This window comes from Necator americanus, chromosome I, assembly GCF_031761385.1.
Source record: "Necator americanus strain Aroian chromosome I, whole genome shotgun sequence".
Lineage (NCBI taxonomy): Eukaryota > Metazoa > Nematoda > Chromadorea > Rhabditida > Ancylostomatidae > Necator > Necator americanus.
The window spans coordinates 25487315-25505766 of record NC_087371.1 but is presented as its reverse complement, the minus strand read 5'-3'; the positions used below and the strand labels follow the sequence as shown (position 1 = coordinate 25505766).

At 39.6% G+C, this 18452-nt stretch overlaps 1 protein-coding gene across 2 annotated transcripts; it reads right to left on the bottom strand.

Annotated features, from left to right (window-relative positions):
• Positions 1 to 1388: 1388 nt before the first annotated feature.
• On the bottom strand, positions 1389 to 17125 carry RB195_006844 (uncharacterized protein; the record flags this gene model as incomplete). 2 transcript variants are annotated; one of them, XM_064180159.1, is made up of 8 exons in its annotated part: positions 1389 to 1568; positions 1841 to 2095; positions 2784 to 2822; positions 4667 to 4729; positions 5604 to 5672; positions 6079 to 6182; positions 9027 to 9108; positions 17078 to 17125. In XM_064180159.1, the coding sequence occupies 8 exons, from the start codon at positions 17123 to 17125 to the stop codon at positions 1389 to 1391; spliced, it is 840 nt and encodes a 279-aa protein (XP_064037052.1). The 2 variants fall into 2 exon arrangements, with proteins under 2 accessions (XP_064037052.1, XP_064037053.1); XM_064180158.1 differs by lacking the exon at positions 4667 to 4729.
• Positions 17126 to 18452: the final 1327 nt, after the last annotated feature.

Here is an 18452-nt window from a genome sequence, read left to right as displayed (position 1 = left end):
TGGCCTATTCCTTGGTTTAACTAAAACTGGCTTGAAAAGCAGTACGTGTTGCTCTGAAAGAGCATTTGATGCATGCCATGAAAACATTGGGTTGAGGAACACGAATACAAATGAGACTTTTTTAAACAAAAAATGAATATAGAAATTAGAAGCATTGGTAAAATCTTCAGTGCCATTTGAATGAGAATTTCTTCTCCGTAAGATCTTTTCGTTTTATTGTTTTTGTATTTTACTTTTGAACTAAACATTAAAATGGAATGTCAAGAGGGTAAAGGAGAGCATTTTTGGCACCCCTGCATTTTGCAATTAATCGGGATGGCAAGACTGCTGAGGTTTCTGCTCTGTGGAGAATGAGCAATGCTTGAAAGTACCACCTATTGTTGCACTTCTCGGCTCAAAATCGGAAATTTTGGGCTCAAACACGGACCTTAGCTCGGCCACCAACTGTCATGAGAAAGAAAGAAAATTCAAAAACTTGAAAAGGAAGAGAACTTTTCTTTTTTTCAAAAAAAAAGCCCCAACAAATTAGTTACTTCGTCATTGTTCTCCTCCTCGTTTCGAACTAATTCCCTTCATTTTTCGATGACGAATAGGTTTTTTCTCCAGTTTTTTCTAAGCCTCTTGTTGAAGTTTTTCATGCTTCATTTGATGCTGTATATGCACAACACAAATCTCACTAGCAGCTTGGGCGACTTTAATATTTCCATTAAAGGCAATGAAGCAGATCGTGTTGAAAATGCTCTGCATTGCCCATGTCTAATTCTTATACAAAAGTTTATAAAATCAAAAAACTGAAACCTTTTTTCTCGCAAAGGAGAAGAATTTCTTTGAAAAATCGTAATGGATTTCGCTGTTCTCTTTTATTTACGTGTTCGTTTCAAAATTTGGAAAAAAAAACGCTCACAACTTGTTTCCTACCCCAACATGTTTCTCATTAACATTGTATGTCGTCTTTCCTAAAGTGATATATAGTGTATTTAATGATCTAGTACCATTTCTTCACTCTTCGGTAGTCTATATCAGAACAGATTCATCATTAGTTTTTTTTTGTATTGTTGCTTTTTCACTCAGCTATTTTGTTATCTTCGCGAATAAATGGATTTCTTCTGCGTGTCAGTGCCAATAATATCTGAATTAATTCACTGTTTGTTTCATTATTAAAGTATTTACAGCATTCCTTTAAACATGGCAATCAAGTGGACAAAGTGACAAATCGGTACAAGAAGAAGTGGTTTTGAAAGCGCACATATCTATGGAAAATAGCACAACAATAGAAAAACAAATGTAATTACGAAATGCAATATTTTGACAACCCCAGAGTACCCGACGAACGCTTGTGCAACTCTACTCGTTCCTACAGCTGATCCTAGAAGTCCTGGAATTCCAGTTCACTCAGCTTCCTCCTCTTCCTCGTATTCCTCATCCTCATCTTCACCCTCTTCCTCATCTTCACCTTCCTCTTCGTCTTCGCCTTCCTCTTCATCCTCTTCACCTTCTTCATCTTCTTCACCTTTCGTTTCTTGTTTCTTCGCTGCATCACCTAGTCGTATTGTTGCTGTCTCTTCGACCTAAATTAGGGAATTCATTTCGAGTTGGTATCAGAGATGCATTACATGCCTTGGATACCGGGCTTAAAATTTTACCTTTCCATATGCTATCAAGAAAAAGTTTCGCAAAAATTGTTTATGAAGTATGAGTGGTTTTTGGAGAAAGAAACGACTACGTGATGCGAACTCTGATCAGGCTTAGAACTTGGATTTGAACGAATTAAAAACAGATCATTTTGTAACGCTCAATCTCCTTAAAAGAGCACTACTAAGGATGGATTGATTGTCCCTACCTCAGCTTTACCAGCTTTCTTCTCGTCCTTTTCTTGTGTATTGTTCGACAGCGAATCTTTATTTTCTGCAGCGTCTTCTCCATCTTCAGCTTCATCCTCCTCTTCATCGCCCTCTTCATCTTCGTCTTCTCCTTCGTCTTCTTCCTCTCCCTCATCCTCACCCTCATCTTCCTCTTCGTCTTCTTCTCCCCCGCCTTCGTCGTCGTCGTCGTGTGTACCCGCTACCCCATTTTCGTTCTCCTTGTCCGATTTGTCCTGGAATATTCATTGAGTCACTAAACAGTTCGTCTCTCTTTTCTTGCTCTTCCCTGCGTTCATTATAATCCTATTGGCAACAGAGTGACCCTCCATCCAGTGTAATAGCACATGTGGTGCTTGGTCGTTCCGAACGTTTCGCGTACATCTTGGATTTGTAATGCTGCTCTAAGGGGGAGGGAGGCAAAAACAGCAAATTTTATAAAAAAAAAAAAGGAGGATTAGTCAGATTTTAATGGAATTTAAAGCTGGGGATAAAAAAGTAAATAAAAAAATAAAAATAAAATGTATTGCTATGATTTGCAGTATGTAACAAATATTTAAACAGGTGGTGTAAATAAACAAATATACACACATATATATTTCACTGTGCCACGAGCAGGCTCGTACTTTGCGAACCCTTTTGACGACTAGACTCAACATTGGAAATTTTTCATTTTCTGTTCCGTCAAGTAATCCTCTACAGAGTTGCGACTGTCAGAAAATTCCAGCCTTCGCCTTCAAACTGTAACCGTAATGGGAAGGGTTCAACAACAATAATTTTCGTAAACGCTTTCAGGAGTAGTTTGAACGGCAGTAGAAAAGTTTCGAGTACTATTGTGGCAAAACACTATTAGGACATCTCTCATGTCTTTGGTCGCCCGTAGTTGGTAAGAAAAAAATCTGCTCAAACGTGAAGTGAACTTACATCTTCCTCATCCCTATTGCTCGCCGCCTGCCCTGATCCCTGAAAAAATCAGAATTAAAAAAAGCTCAAAAATCGCCGCTAGTGGTGCAGTGTACCAGTAGTGATACAGTAGTGATATATATATATATATATATAGCCTACTTCCACGCACAATTCTTTGCAAAGAGGCTCCTCAAGGCATACTGTGACTTAACTTTGGAGTAGAACCAATAGAGTAGAACCAAGGGATGAACGCTAACTATTTATGACAAAATCTCACTCTGCCTCCGTGAAGTTCTTCCGCTGCAGAAATCAACAGTTGGTTCATGAGCGAAACTTTCGAACTCTGCTGAAGTGAACTTATCGGAAATTGATTGCCCAAGGGATCATTAACTTTATCATATGCTACTGTTGGTGAAGAATCACGTTTTATTTATTTTGGTATTTTCACTTTTTTGAACATGATATTAACCGAAAATGGAATATTCGAATAATCTGATGTGTGTGAGTCTTTTTTGCTCTCTGATTCCTGTAGTTATGCAGTTTCTTTCTGTATTTCTTCTTCTTCCTATGAAGTAATGGGATTAAAAAAAATAAGGATAAAGTGTATGACGTTGATAAATCCCCGTGGGGATTCGTCTACGCGTCCGACTTCAACTCGGAATCGTTTGAGGTTGCGGACGCGTGTCTAGCCTGTGATGCGCACAATGACTTGCGAGGGCTAGCCAATGAATCAAGTCAGTGTTTCTATCCTCCCGGATAAGTCTGGTACCAATTTATCGACCACGTATAGTTGAAAGGGTTGGTTGACACCAGGACGGTCTCCATCCACAGGCGGACCGTGCATACGCAGCAGAATTCCTTTTCAAGTGCGCTATACTCGCCTCTGTAAACCTCAAGCGACTTCCAAGTTGAAGTATTGGTTCTGCCAAAAAGTAACGTCATTTTCTAGTGGGATTAAAGCAATATCCCCTCCTAATGGGCAGACCTTTAAGCAGACTCTCGAATGTATGGAATAAAGATGGTTTTTGATCACAAAAGTCGAAAATGGCATGCGTAAAAAAGAAATTCCTGTACCTCTTATAGACATATTCCACTGAGCAGAAAACAACATTAAATATTTTTCCGAAAGCTGAGTATAAATTTTCGACATCTATCTTCTAGAAGTTGAAACATTAGCAGCGAGCATCCTGTCTTTAGCTTGTTTTCTATAAACGACGTCTTTTCCTCTCCAACTAGTAGAAGAAAGAAGAAACCATTGTTGAAAAGGGAATATGCCTTGACGAACCTCTTTTTCTTATTTTTGACAAACATGAAGGAAAATATTAGCATGATAGTGCTGTTGAAGGCAGCGTACTATAAAACTGACAATGTTGCGAATTTACCATGATTAGAAGAGGGATAGAGATGTAGTTCCTGGATATAATTGTTAACATCTTCAAGTCCCTCTAATAATCCAGAAAAAGACTAGCAATTTATTATGGATAGTGGGACGGTGACAAGCCTCATAGCGTCTGAGAATATGGAGGTTCGGGAGGTTCGAGTTACATTAGTTTGATGGCAGATATGGAGCGAGAACGGGATTTTTCGCTTCCCATTTCATAAAAAGTTGCGTCGTAGGGAGTACCGGTGCAAGCAAGGCTGTTTCTCACTTTTTTCTTCGCCCAGGCAGAATTGAGGCTGCATTTGTGAATTACACCCCTGCCCTCTTTCGGTTCTAGTGGAGAGATCCTAAAATTGTCAGTTTCATTATACGCTGCCTTTAGGAGTAGCTAAAACACAAGCAACATGCACGATACCTTCCTTAACCTTACACCACAGATGAATGGTTAGCACAAACTTTGTTTACATGCAAAGACAAGACACAACTATAACTACTAAATGAGCTAACAACGACAAATCACCGTTATCCACGCGATTCTCCTTGTCTTCGACGTGCTGCTTCGATTTGCACTGTATTGAACTGTCTTTTCGTGATGTCTAATAAATTTGTAATTGTGTGCATAAAACAGATGTTCTCAATAAGTATATGGGACGTTTTTTCAAATTTTGAATGAACCCAAGAATTATTCACGAAAGTAGAACAGCAGGTGTAAGGTTCTAATCTTTTTTCTTTCCTCTCATCTCGAGTCCGACAGATGTTCTTGGATTCATTTTCTATTCTTAACTCTTCCTGTCAGATTTTTGTAGAGTTAACCAAGTCTTCATTTAATCCATACAACACTGCTACTAACTTGGGTCCCAAAATCCGTCGCCGACGAATTAATCCGTCGCAAACCGTCAGAATTCTTGGAAGTGGGCAAAATTAAATTTTGAAAATACCATTGGAATGTAAATGAGTTGCTGATGTCAAATAATATATGTATTTGCTATAAGTTTATGCTGGATATCTGAAATTGTGCGTTTTCTTATGAGCGATCTAAAAAAGCATCGGCTAAGAAAAAAAAAAAACAGATCTAAAAAACATCGGCTAAAAAACATAGGCAGAATGGAATGTGAGAGTTGATTTTGCCGCACTTAGTACTAGGAAGTCTTGTTTGAATACGCATTTAAAAAGTTACTCTGCTAGTTGTTGATACTGATGATTGAATCTACAGTACCCCGACCCTGTGTCCCATTTTTGCGCACTTTTCTTAGTAGTTATAGAACTTGACAAGCACCTGACAAGTTTTCTCTTCACTTTCACTGAAATCGATTTCTTAGATCATGCAGATGCACTCTGGATATTAGTGTAAGTAGAATTATTCTCAATCAGAGAGGATTATTGCTTCAAGGGGATAATCACGCAAAATAGTATTGAAAAAAACAGTGCATAGTAAACACAAAAAATGCAAAATGTACCTCAGGTATGAGTCGAAGGAATTCAGCTATACGGTCATCTTCAACAGCTTCCTCGAAATCAACGAAGTTCTGGAAAAGAAAGGAACTTTATGCCTTGAAACACTTTACAGCTGCACTGGAACATCATACATGGGACCTGTACACCCATTTCTTTTATTTTTTAAAGTGTTTCTTTGACATTCGTTGTGAATAGCATCTTTTATGGGTACCTCGTCTAGATTTTCCAAAACACCTAACGTTTCACAAGGCGAAATCGAAGCGAGAAGAAGTTTTGAATTTAAAGTTGTGTTCAACATAAAGTGTTCCTAATTCTCTGGTGGAAATAGCAAATTTCGTATTTCTAGCTGGTATCAGCATGAGTATTTGAACTGATTGGTCAGGAGTAAAATCAGGATTTAAGAAAAGAAAATGGAAAAGAACTATCGCAGAACTCTTGAAATCAGTGCTTCGCTGCTATTCCACATTCAAAACTTACTCCAAGGTACTCCTCGTTGTAGAAGAACTGTGGCGGTAGCGGTGTGCATTTCACATCGTCTTTAACGGCGTGTTCCCGCATGAACATACGTTGTTCTTCGTTGCCTGAAAGCTGTACATTTCCTATAGGCACATTTGGGTGCTGATTTTAGGTTCGGCGCCAGCAGTTGGCGAAATGGCTTCGATCGTTTATGCCATGCTCATTTCTCAACCGCATAAAGATGCAAATGCTGATGAGTCGTCAGTTGACGGAGTCAAAACTAATCGTCTCATCACAAATCGCTTTCAATCCAAAAATCATGGGGTAGGCTAAATAGTAAAAATTCGTCAAGATGATGAAACCTCGAAGAGTGTTGAAGATATGAAATGTAATCAGATTTTGACTTTTTTTTGACACCGCATCGCCTCTCTTATCCGGACGGCTGTCATAAACAGGGTCTGAGCCAGGGGGAAGAGCAGAGCTGTCGCCACTGCTGCTGTAACTGCCAATTGCTTTCCAGCGTTGTGTCGCCTGTGTTATCGCGTTGCGACGCGGTGCGCGGCGAGTGAGTATGAATGCGGTTGAGCAAAATAAAGCATGAAAATGCTTGAAGGTGCAAGTTTGGAGGTCTCCAGTAAAAATTTGAACCCGCCTAACGTCCTATTTAAGTTTCGAAATATTACACAAATTCTAATAAGGAAAAGGATAGAGTTTTTAGCGTCGCGATCGCTGTTAATCTAAAACTCGCGGTTACTACTGTACTCGAAAAGATTTTACGGTAGAATTTATATCAAATGTCGTAGGTTGTGTATGTTCAGTCGGTCGCATGTGTGAAGCTTTGCATTTCTGATAGGTGTGAGATCCTGGACCTAACCGAGTCATGTAAAACATTCTCTTTGGTCTTTTCATTACGGTTATTTTTTAGTTGTTCCTTCCAGGAAACTTTGTTTATGGTGGCTGTCGAGATAAGAAACTCTTTCTCTTGCTAGTTCCTCTTTTTGTTTTTCGAAAGAATTAATCTTAGCGAATTTCTAGGAGTTCTAGGAAGCTGACGCAAAGGATAGGATAAGATCCCGCACAATCTTCCATATTCCTTAACTTGATAAAAAGGAGCTACTTTCTTGAGTTTTTTTCTATCATATGAAGAATCTAACCTGAGTACTGAGAAGTACAATTGCGTGTTCTTACGTTACACCGTGGATCTCTTCCGTTTCACTAACTTCCTCTGCCCTAAACCTTTCCCCTAGAAATATACGACCGCCGAACATGCTCGACCGAGCTTACGCTTTTGCGTCGAAGGCTGGGGGGGGGGATGTCCTGTATTTGTGACACCCTTCGGGACGATTCTGCTGTTCTTTAGCCCCTGCCGAGCTACCCAGATCACCATATACCCGGCGCCTTCGCGGATGCATCACATCAGTTGAACCCGTTCTTCGGTGACTATATCCAAATATACAGTCGGCGAAAATGTATTGTAATACGAGGAGGAGACGCGTCTTCAGTGAAGTTGTACACTGATCTCCCTCTACAGTATGCAGAAAACTCCACGGATCTGTATCCTTTTTATGCTTCGTGGTCTTTCACTTCTTTTCTGCAGGAGAGTACACAAATAGGACTACAAAGACTAGACATTTTCCATTCGTTTTACACTTTGTTTTGGTCCCAGTCCGTTCTAGAAGAAGGCCAGCTATGCATAACAGAAAAAGGGAGGCAGAAATCCAATCATCGCGATCTGACGCCTTTGACGAGATGCGCTGGAATCAACAGAAACTACTAAACTAGCGAAAAAAGGCCTTTCTGGTATTAAGAGTGAGAAGGCTGAAAGTCGTGCAAAAGCTAGTCATGCACAACTAAACAAAAGTGGGACAGAAAGTAAATCCCTACGGACTAAGACCTTAGAGTCGCACAGGGAGCAAAATAAACGGTATAACTAATCGACTAGGGTTTCACTAAGGGCTCCGTAGTCCTATCCATACTATACGAAAATAATAGTGAACAATAGTGAACAATGTGCAATACTATACGAAAATAATAGTGAACAGCTATAAAAAAGCAAAAAGAAAGCAGACTCGGGAGGGGAATGGTAGGCTTGCTGCAGAGACACCTCAGCGCACTTTTTCACCGATTTGTGTAATAAAACAAATTTCAGAAGAGTGACTTTTATTTCCTTCCCGTTCTCAACGAGTAACCAATGAGTAACCAATGCGAATTTCTTCTGCAAAAAGAAGAGCAGTGTCAGAAATCACAAGTGTCTCTGGATGCATCTCGTAGTCAAATAGAAGAATTCGTGAACTTCTGATGTCCTTTCACTATCGGGTTCAGAATAATTTAACGCATGATGCATCACGACTTTGTACACATTCCATGACTTCAGAATGCGATATTCCCATTTAAAATTCAAAAGGACTCTTGAAATAAAATCTGTTGAATTTGAAGTTCATAATTACACGATTATTACTACAGGACAAAAATTCATCGCTGTTCGGGTTCGAAACCATTGTATTGGTGATTATATAGGCCAACACCCGTTCCAAAACCCCAACGATTACAAATTCCAGTAAAACGCTTTAGCGCATCCCAAGTGGATTGATACGTCAGTGAATTTATCATTTTTTTATCTGATTGTCTTAAAATATATAATGGGAAAAAACTGTGCATAGGAAACGAGGGATGGGCGCTACCCTTAAACGGCTTGGTCCGAGACTTTTTAGATCAAATAAAGAAGTGTTCTCGTCATCGCGATAGCTCCGCAATTTTTTTTTTTGAATCTGCTTCGATGACTTCGATTCTGTAAGGGCAGAATATCGCAGTCATCGCCTAGAATCGACCTTCCTCTCATGTGTGACGCATACGTTTTCCAAAAACTAGATGAACAACGATCAAAGATTGCCGTTGTACGGATGAGCGAAGCTATGCATGGTAAACGAAGCCTCGCGAATCTATCTGAAGATGTGCAAACAACAACGTACCCGGTTTCGTGATATCTATTGCATCGAAAGGAATGCTCAAACCATCCAGGATCATCAGCGTTCGCTGTACTCGTTTTCGGATCTGAAAGGAGATCTATCTGTTTTCGGAACATTCTGGAAAGAAGGCTGAATTACGATAAATGGTGAACTCAGAGATTAACTTCAAAGTCTATACGCTGAATGGGACCGACTAAAACTGAACGAACAATTTGCGAGGCTTTTCTCTTCACTCATTAGTACGATAAAATAAACATTTATTCAATGTTTTAGTGCAAAAGGCACTTGAAAAATCCTAATTGGCGCTCTCGTTCGGAAAATGTCCCCTTAAACTGCAAAATAACCCCAATCAAGATAATAATATCGTCAGTGACTACTGCAAATCCCTAACAAATAAACGCTTGCGTTTCGATCACGAGTGTCCTGAGCATATCGCTTGGAGGATTACAGCAAATGACTATGAGACGAAAGCAGATTCAACGAACCACAAGAAAAAATTACATTGAAACCCTGCTGTCCTTTAACTGTATAATTTGGCGAAATGTGAACCGCTGTTAGAGAGGGTTTTCACTAGAAAATTTTTGAGAAAACAGATATTTTGCCCTGTTAGATTTGTTATTTGCAAATATATAATTGTTTCATATTAGCCTTATAATTATTAGAGTATTTTTAGGATTCAATAGAACTAATCCTCCTGAAAAAGCATATCCACTTGATATTTTCGAAGTCCAAGTCGAAAACGAAATCCATTCCAGCTGGGTGGATTAGTCTATGATTTTTTTTTTGAAATTCATCTGTCTGGCTCGGAAAACATCTGCAGCTAATTGTCGAAGATGTAAACGTTGACAACACTGCTAACTTGGCAGGCCCCATAACTTGAAGAATAATGGATAATGTCCCATAACTTGAAAAAAATCGGGTAATATCCGATTTCCTCTCGCAAGAGCAAAGATACTATTTCAATGAAAGATCTCCTGATGGAATGAGGGCAGTTTAAATGTTTGTATGTACATGAAACTGTAGGGAATTTTTGTCTTTTAGTTGCAATTCCTAAAAAACTACACTTCGAAATCTATCTATGGATGAGAAGGACAAAATCCAGGACAACAAACAAATTTCCAAGAACGCAGCCTTTAAGGTAGATTTATAATATCATTGCACGAAAATTTCTTTGAGAATTGGGATCGAGGTTTTCTTTTAATCATACTTAGTTATCTACCAAAATTGCAAATGAATTGTGGCATAACTTTGACGATTTTTCGTCGAGTGCAGTCAGACAAAATTGGTATTCACGTGGATACTGAAACTCTCATAATTTCTTTTTTCAAGCTCGCATTGGCCCCAATTGAGTCGTAATAAAATTCGCGTGGAACATCTGTGATTTACAGTTTTTACTTCCTCTTCAAATAAAAGAAAAATTTTCATTTCATGTATCTGCTGCTTTTATCAATTTAGAAACGCTCAATAAAGACCTAAAAAAACTCTGATATCTAACCGAACATCGAATTCCGGCCGCATCGCTCAACGTGTTCAAAAGCGATTAATCTACTGCAGCTGCACTAACTAGATTAGATTCATTCGAGTTCAAATTTCTATTATTCACTGCCAAAATCCGTGAAGCATCGCTAATTCATCTAATAAAAGTCTGTCAGACGTGGTAAAATAGGCGTACTCTGTCTGGACTTCTCCGTTATACCCTTAGACATCTCGAAGGTGCGTGATTTATGCGGAATCGAGGCGGAAATTATCGGAAATTCACGAGATTCCGAAAAGAAATGAAGTCTATGCGGACGTTCTTTTAGATCTACAAGGAATCCGTCAATAATTATAATTCACAATTATAATTCACAGAAGAGATTAGTGAATTATCTAGCAAGGAAAAAGTGCCCTTTCGAAAAGTGTTTCGGCAAAAACTGCAAATACTTTGCAAAAAAAAACTTTCAATACCAGTTTCACCTAGGCGAAAGCTAGTTTCATTCGTTCCCAAAACTGAGCGAAAAATAGAAAAAAGAGATGGGCTCTGCTTTCATACTTAATGCGAATGAAAATAAAAACCGGCTAACATCCAACTGCTGCAGAAAAAACATCCAGGAGTCGCAGAAAAGTTCGTTTCTGGGGGAAGTTTAGCTCACATTAAGTAAACTTGTTATGCGTATAAAGTTCGATCAAAGTGAGTTGAGCTGAATGATGGGTTTGGGGTTTCAGCGAACATCTAAGATCATCTCCTTTATTTTTGTGTTAGCGAGAGAGAGAGCGACTAAGAATTTTCCTACTAAACCATATAAGGGCTTCTTTTGTGCTACAAGGCCCGGACAACGCTGCCGCACCTTCAAGGGCTAATCCATACAAACCGCTCATAGGTTCTAATAAAAAAGCATAACCCAATAAGCGAAGCTCAGAACCCTAAGCAGACAGTTCTTTCCCCTGGCTTTCTCCGTAATGCTCTTCGTTTCTGATTGCAATTTGCACTTGTAGGAGTGTTTTTTTTTCCTTTTGTTATCGTTATCATTTGGTTCTTTTTTTAAATTCAAATGCTTCAAACATTAGGAACGGATGAGCGGTAAGGAAACAGCATACCATTCATACAAAGAAAGAGGCGCTAAGTTAAATTTAAAGTGGAATGGTCACAAGAATGCACTATATCTTAAGTAATTTAAATTTAAATTTACTGTTCCTTGCAGGAGAGTACGAATGGTCTCTGACAAAATCCAGTGGCGGAACAGTTTATCCATAATCTTCCCATGCAACCGACAGCTCAGTTTTTCAGCTGATTTTGTGTCTGCTTAGAGTCACCGCCAAACTCGTTCAACCGGTGTGATGCGACGCCTGCAGCACGTTCGAGTTCGCGCCTGGCACCGAGCGCTTCAGCGCTTTGATGAACTTGCCGGTCGATGTCGCATTTTCACTCCTTGGAGTAGCTGTTTTCGTTTCCGCAGCGCATGCGTCGCGTAGACGTGCTGCGTTCGATGTGGACTGTGTCTCTTCTTTTTTAAGGTCTCAGTAATTTTTTTAAGGTCATTTTTTAATGAGTCAGCCGATAGAACTTACAAATCAGTAGGACAAAAATGCTGCATCAGCAATGCGACAATCGTTGGAGGTGTAAAGGAGGTAAATTATTCTAGGGGAGAAATTTCTGTGCAGTCTATATTTCCCCTTATTTATTGAGTTATAAAGTTTTTGTGTGTTTGGCTTAGGCAACTCCGAAGAAGATTACGAACCCGTATACAAGAGTATAAAATGACGGGCGGAGGCGATCCAATGCTTCAACTCAGTGTTTTTATTCTCAAAGACAAGCATCGTACCCGACAGAAGGGATAAAGGGTTTGGTTGGCACTAGGGCGGCTTCGAATCATCTATCGATCGTGCAGACACAGCGGAACCTCTTACCGACTGCGCTACACCCGCCCTCTTTTTGAGTTATTTCGCAACGAATTAATACAGCAAAACAAAGCTGCCACAACCGTCCTAAACTTGAGGAACAAAGATTCAATGGAATCTAGGAAAGGACAGCCTTGTTAGTATTGATTTCTAGCAAAAACGACCGCTACGTTTAGCTTACGCTTCATGTATCATGACCGTTACGGCGCCATGCGTCCATAATCAGCCTTCGACAAGTATTGAACGGGAATAATGCGTGATGTGTAGTGGAACGAACCACTTCTTTGCGTCCACACACACAAAGACATTTCGCGGATTGTCTTTGTTTGGCACGAATCTCCAGGAGATTGTTTTTCCCATGACGACGTCATCAACGTCAGTATTTATCGCAAAATTGCCCATGATTCCTTGATGGGAAGCAGTCATGTGGAATTTTCTCATAATAAACGCGTCAAAATGTGGGAACAAAATCTTTGAATAAATACACCGGAATGTAAGATGAGATACTTTGATTGAATTGTTCTTTCCTTTCACAGTTAAAAACCTAAGGTGACTATAAAAAGTAGATATCAGAGAAAGAGAGAGAGAGAGAGACAGAGAGACAGAGAGAGTACTACCGTAACAAAGCCCAATTAAAAAAATTTAGGGGCAACTGCAAGAAAAAATGTTTTAAAAAATCCTCTTAGGATAATTGGTGGTTGAATGCAATGACTATGTAGCCCTGTTTTCTATTCGATTTCTATCTAAAACGGGCGGTAATTTTGATTCCACACTAATTCAATGAGTTGGTATAAAAATGAGTGCTGAGGTCAGCATCAACAATGGCTAAATGTGCCTGAGGACAAAAGTTCCGTGACCATTCCACCTCCGGATAAACAAGGTAATCCGAAAAAACTGGAGAGTTGGTGCAAAAAACTTTTAGCTTTCCTGCAAACTACTTTGACTCTAACTAACTTCAAAGCAACAGATTAATAGATTTTTTAAAATACAAATTTCGTTACCAGCGAAAAAAAATGGCATTTAGGTCTGTGTATTTTCAAAGTATTAGAAGGACGAGAACTTCTGCAACCGTCCTTTTTAGGCATTCTCATTCCTACAAAAGGAATGAGAATGCCTAAAAAGGTGATTTGAAACGTGCTCACCTCGATAGTTTTTTTTTTTCGTTTCAGTCCAGCGTATTTACATAGCTAGGATCAGCTTAAAACAAGGAAACGTGCTTCTTACTACTGTAAAAAGGTTGCATTTCCAGAACTTCGTGCAGTCGTGCGGGGTTACTCGTATAAAATTTCACTCTATGAAGTGGTTACTCAATTGAAAACTCAATATTCAGTTCAGTCCAAAACACTCCCTCAACAGGAGCAAAATCTGGAGTTCCAGCGAAAGAGCGACATCAGAACGATTAAAAAAAACTCTATTCCTCTCTGGCCTGTATGTTTCCAAACAAAACATCATTCTTTCCTTAGAAACGACTGGACCGGATAAATGGTTTAGGAAGTTTTGTGAATTCGCAGTTTGGGAATTTTCCCGACTCTGCATATCCATTTTCAAGGGAAATACTTTTATGCGACCATTCATGCGGTAATTTTGCGGTGATTTTCCTCAGCCTCAGGAAAACAGCTGGAAAGCTGCTGCGCCATCAGGATTCTTCACCTCTGGCTCTTTCTCTCCACATCACAAATCTAAAGCGTTATCTCGCACAGTCTGGAGGCCGCTGCAGCCGGTTCCTCGAATAGCGTCTGTTCTTGCTTATGTCCGAATTTTTGCGTCGGTGATATCAATGTAACGAGATTTAGAAGCTGGTTGAATAGAGTTACAGGAAAGATAAAATTCTCCCTCGCTTTTCCCTGTTCCCTGAAAGGTCTTCATATGGAGTGGCACTTTTTTAGTACGTACTGGTACAAAAATATTAAGTAGGCGAAAGAACCTGTTGTCATTTTGCAATCGGGATTCAAACATCGATGAACCTCAAATGGAGAGGCGTTAGCAATTAGCTCATTCGTGAATGATCGAATATTTAAACGAAATAAACAGGATGTGCTTTCAAGTGCCGACGGCTGCCTGGAGCGCGTAGCGAGCACTCGGAGTGTGCCTATGCCGAGAGAAGTGTAAAGTGACGAAATTGTTCTTGGCGCTAGGATTAAAATTGCACAAGCTGTCACCTCGTGAACGTATGTCTAAAGACGTCCGCAACGAATCTTATCCGAATAGAACTGGGTTACTCCTCGAATTGGACTTTGAATGGGTTTTGTGATTATTACGATCGTTCTCTCAACCCTCCCTCCCCTCCAAATTTTGTATTATTTATGTATTATTTTATTATTTTGTTTTATTTATTTCTTCAATTTTATTCATTTTAATTCAAAGTAAAAATTAGCGATACGTCAAATATTTACAGAAAAAGCTACTTCTCGAAACAGGACCAAAGAATGGGTTATATGGTCATCAAACTTTTGGACTAACTGCATTGCCGCAATGGTGGAATGTAACGGTAATCCAGTCATAAAATTCCAAATGAGAGAGGCGAACATTTCCAGCACTGAATATCAAATCCTCTTCATTTTTGAGGAAACTGCAAACGGTGGATAATTCCTAGATCTCTTTTTCTATGTACATCATACTTGTATAAAGAATTCTCAAGCTCTGAAGAAGGCGATGACAGGGAAATAATAGCCAGAATAAAGACCGATAACAATCTTGGTCTTGCTCAGAAAAAAAAAGAGTGCACGTGCAGAGAATGTCTACAATATTTTTCGTTGACTTGAGAATGTCCACATATTTAATGGATTCTGTGTAGAGCACAATGTGCATATCCTTAAATTGCAATCTATTATCCCCTCCTCCTTTTACAGTACTATTGACAATCTTTTCCTCCTAAGAACTGAACTAGAAATGAGTCACCTGACTGTCCGCACCTGTACCTGTCACCATAGAGCCAGGTAGAGGAACGGGAATATCGACTTTTTTGGCGAATTTTATGCAAAAATTCGTGAACGGAGGTCCGATTATAATTCCATGAGGAACGCGACATTGCGGCGACCCGCAGTGGCATATTCGCACGCGTACGTTATGCGGCGACTAACGCTGTGTCAACGACACTTTGGCATGGCGCAAGCTTGACTCAACACCAAGTGCGCAAACATAACAACATACAATACGAATCAACGATTACGTCGTAATAGGTGCCTCATACAATTCTCGCATGAACGCGGTACCAAAGATTTGTTCGGGATTCGGGAAGATTCGAGAAGGTGGGGAACACCACAGCGAAACAGCTTCGTGCTCTCTTCTTTTCACTTTGCTTCTTTTCTTTCGGACACACTTTTATGCCTCAAAGTCAAATTTCCCGCAAGCGGTTTTTTTTTGTTGAGATCGATACGTGAAATCATCGTTTTCATTCCTCTCAATGGTTGTTTATCAGCCTGCATGCGATTGTTACGCATCGAGCGCTGCAGACCTGCAGAGCGCGACTACGAATGGAACACGACTGCTGCGGTAAGACTAACAATTACTTTTGTGTACAATCCACGTGAATGTTGTCATTACAGGAACATTCTGGAAACTGGACTGCTGTAGGTGCAATTAACTGCATCGTTTTATGCAGTTCGAAAGAATGAACGAGTTCCATGTGTCTCGCTAGAAAGTGCGAATATCTGTGTGAAAGTCATCGAATGATGTTTTTTTTTTCCTGAACAAAATATCGAGAGAATTCCAAGTGCAAATAGCCTGCTAGCGCTCTGAGGCCTTCGGGGAATTCATAATCAGACTTCTTCTGCTTTTTCTGGATGAGCTAGGAATGATGTGCTTGACAGCGTTACATGACAGGAGGAAATGTTTTCAGTGCCCTTTTCTCGCCCCCTCCCCCTCTTTGAACGTCAAGTACGAGACATTCTGCAAATTATACTGAAGAGAGATGTGATTCCTCCCCTAATTCGGTATCAATCACATCTACTGGATTCTTACTAGATTGCCGCGTTTCCTATTAGTCAAAACCGAGTCGACACACAACGAAACCAGTTCTCGAACAGCGTTACGACGGTTATAGCGCGATGGTGAACCTGTGGCAACAATGGAACGCAACTAATCGGGGTGTCGGATAATTCCGTGCCCTGCGCACGAGAGTAAACAACACAAACTCGTCTACGAATCACATCGCACCTACATTTTTGGACGGCGAACAACTTGAAGTTGACGGAACTTAGCTACAGCTATCCGGAAACGTGCCACCTATCGATACTAGCATCACCATACGTTACCGTTACACAAAAAAAAAAGAAAATTGACGAGGAAAATATTCCAAGAGTACACTGAGGTATTTATAGGATTAAAAATATCCAAAAAAAAGAAAACCATAATGATCTGACCAAAAAAAGAGCGAATGTTCAAATAGGAGTTCGCAAACAGAAAGAGGGCAAAGTTAGGTTGTCCGTTTTCGCTTTTTGCGTTAGATTTTGCTTTGTTTGTAGGAAACATTTGCTGTAATAGCTCAGTGAGGAGATTAGTTGAGTGGACGGCAGCGGGCCACAACCGCCAACCGCCAGGAAGTCCAGGAAAACGAACAGAAAATCGCTACGATGTAAATTTCGAGAGAGGAAAGTCAAAATTAAAGTTTAGCAAGAAAAAACACTTTAAAGTATAAAATCAAAAGAGAAAAAAAAACATGACTGAAAGTGGCTTACCTCGGGATTCGCGGTAATGCTAGCAATGAAGACCTTTAGAGGTGCCATAATTCAGGAATATACGACGATTCGAATGCTAGGAGTGGTTGTGGAAGCCTGGAACGAAGCGTAGTTCGAAGATGAAGCCCCACAACGGCCGAAATCAATGGCAGTGCGGGCGTTTGGTGGGCGGGGTCAAGATGTACGTTGACAGCGAGGGAACAGACATGCCCAGCCACCTCGAACCTCCAGAAAAAAACGACTACAAGCAGAACGAGGAGTGGAAAGGAGTGCAGGACGGAATTTGCAGAGATTCCGCCCGCTCAAGAAGGTATTATGGCATACACAAGGACTATCAAATAAAATAAAACTATCAAATATTATCAAATAAAATAGTGCTGTCAAATACGTAGATTCTATGCATTTATTTATTTGTTTATTTAATTATTTATTCTCCGTCTTCTCCTTTGAATCAGGCACAATCGCACTTTAAAAAAAACAACGACTTATTCTCCTTTCTATTTGATCAACAAAATTCCTGTATTTTTCCAGTGCTAGCGTATAAAATTCGAAATTCAAAAATTAAAACTGCTTCTTGACGTTGTGGGAGGTGGAGGTGCGTTTACAGCATCCGTAAAAATTTTTACCCATCGATATTGACAGAACCGTGTCGCCGTAGGAGAAGGATTCAGTAATATCATGAAATTTTGTTTGAAAATGCTCCTGTAAAAATGGGCAATTTTGTCAAATAAACAGCTAGAAAAAAACAAGTGAGAAAAATATTATGGCAAAAGATAACATTTAAAAACATGAATCCTTAACTATTCTTGCAAATTTTCGCCATATTCATGAATATGCAGTGAATATTGATTAAAGGAACCAAAAGGGCATTCTGGTGACTTTGCTGCGATGGCGAGTTTACTCGATCTGAATTGTTATGGATTCTAACGAAAGTTTTCTGCGCTATTCACAGCAGAATACGTTCGACGAGGGTTGAATTAAATAAATTAAATAATATATATTAATAATTAAATAATGCTATTCTTTTTTTCCGAAGTTCACTCTTATGCATCATAAAAGCTTTGGTGTTTTTCTTTTATTTTTGTTTGTTTGTTGTGTTTTGAAACACCAAAGGGCCTTAGCTGATTCCTTGCTGATCAATTTGACGTTACATTTGATATCGTCAAAATTTAAATAATTCTCTGGGGTAGTAGTAAAAATATATGCGTGGACATCAAATGCAAGCAATTTGTTTTCGTCCAGTACATAGCCCGCAGCTGACTACTGTTGTTTTGACTTGACCAATTTCTTTGGAACAATATTTGTTTTGCAGTAAAATTGGTATGGGATTTCTTTTTGAGGATAATCTAAGCCTTCTCTGCTGCTACTGCATTAC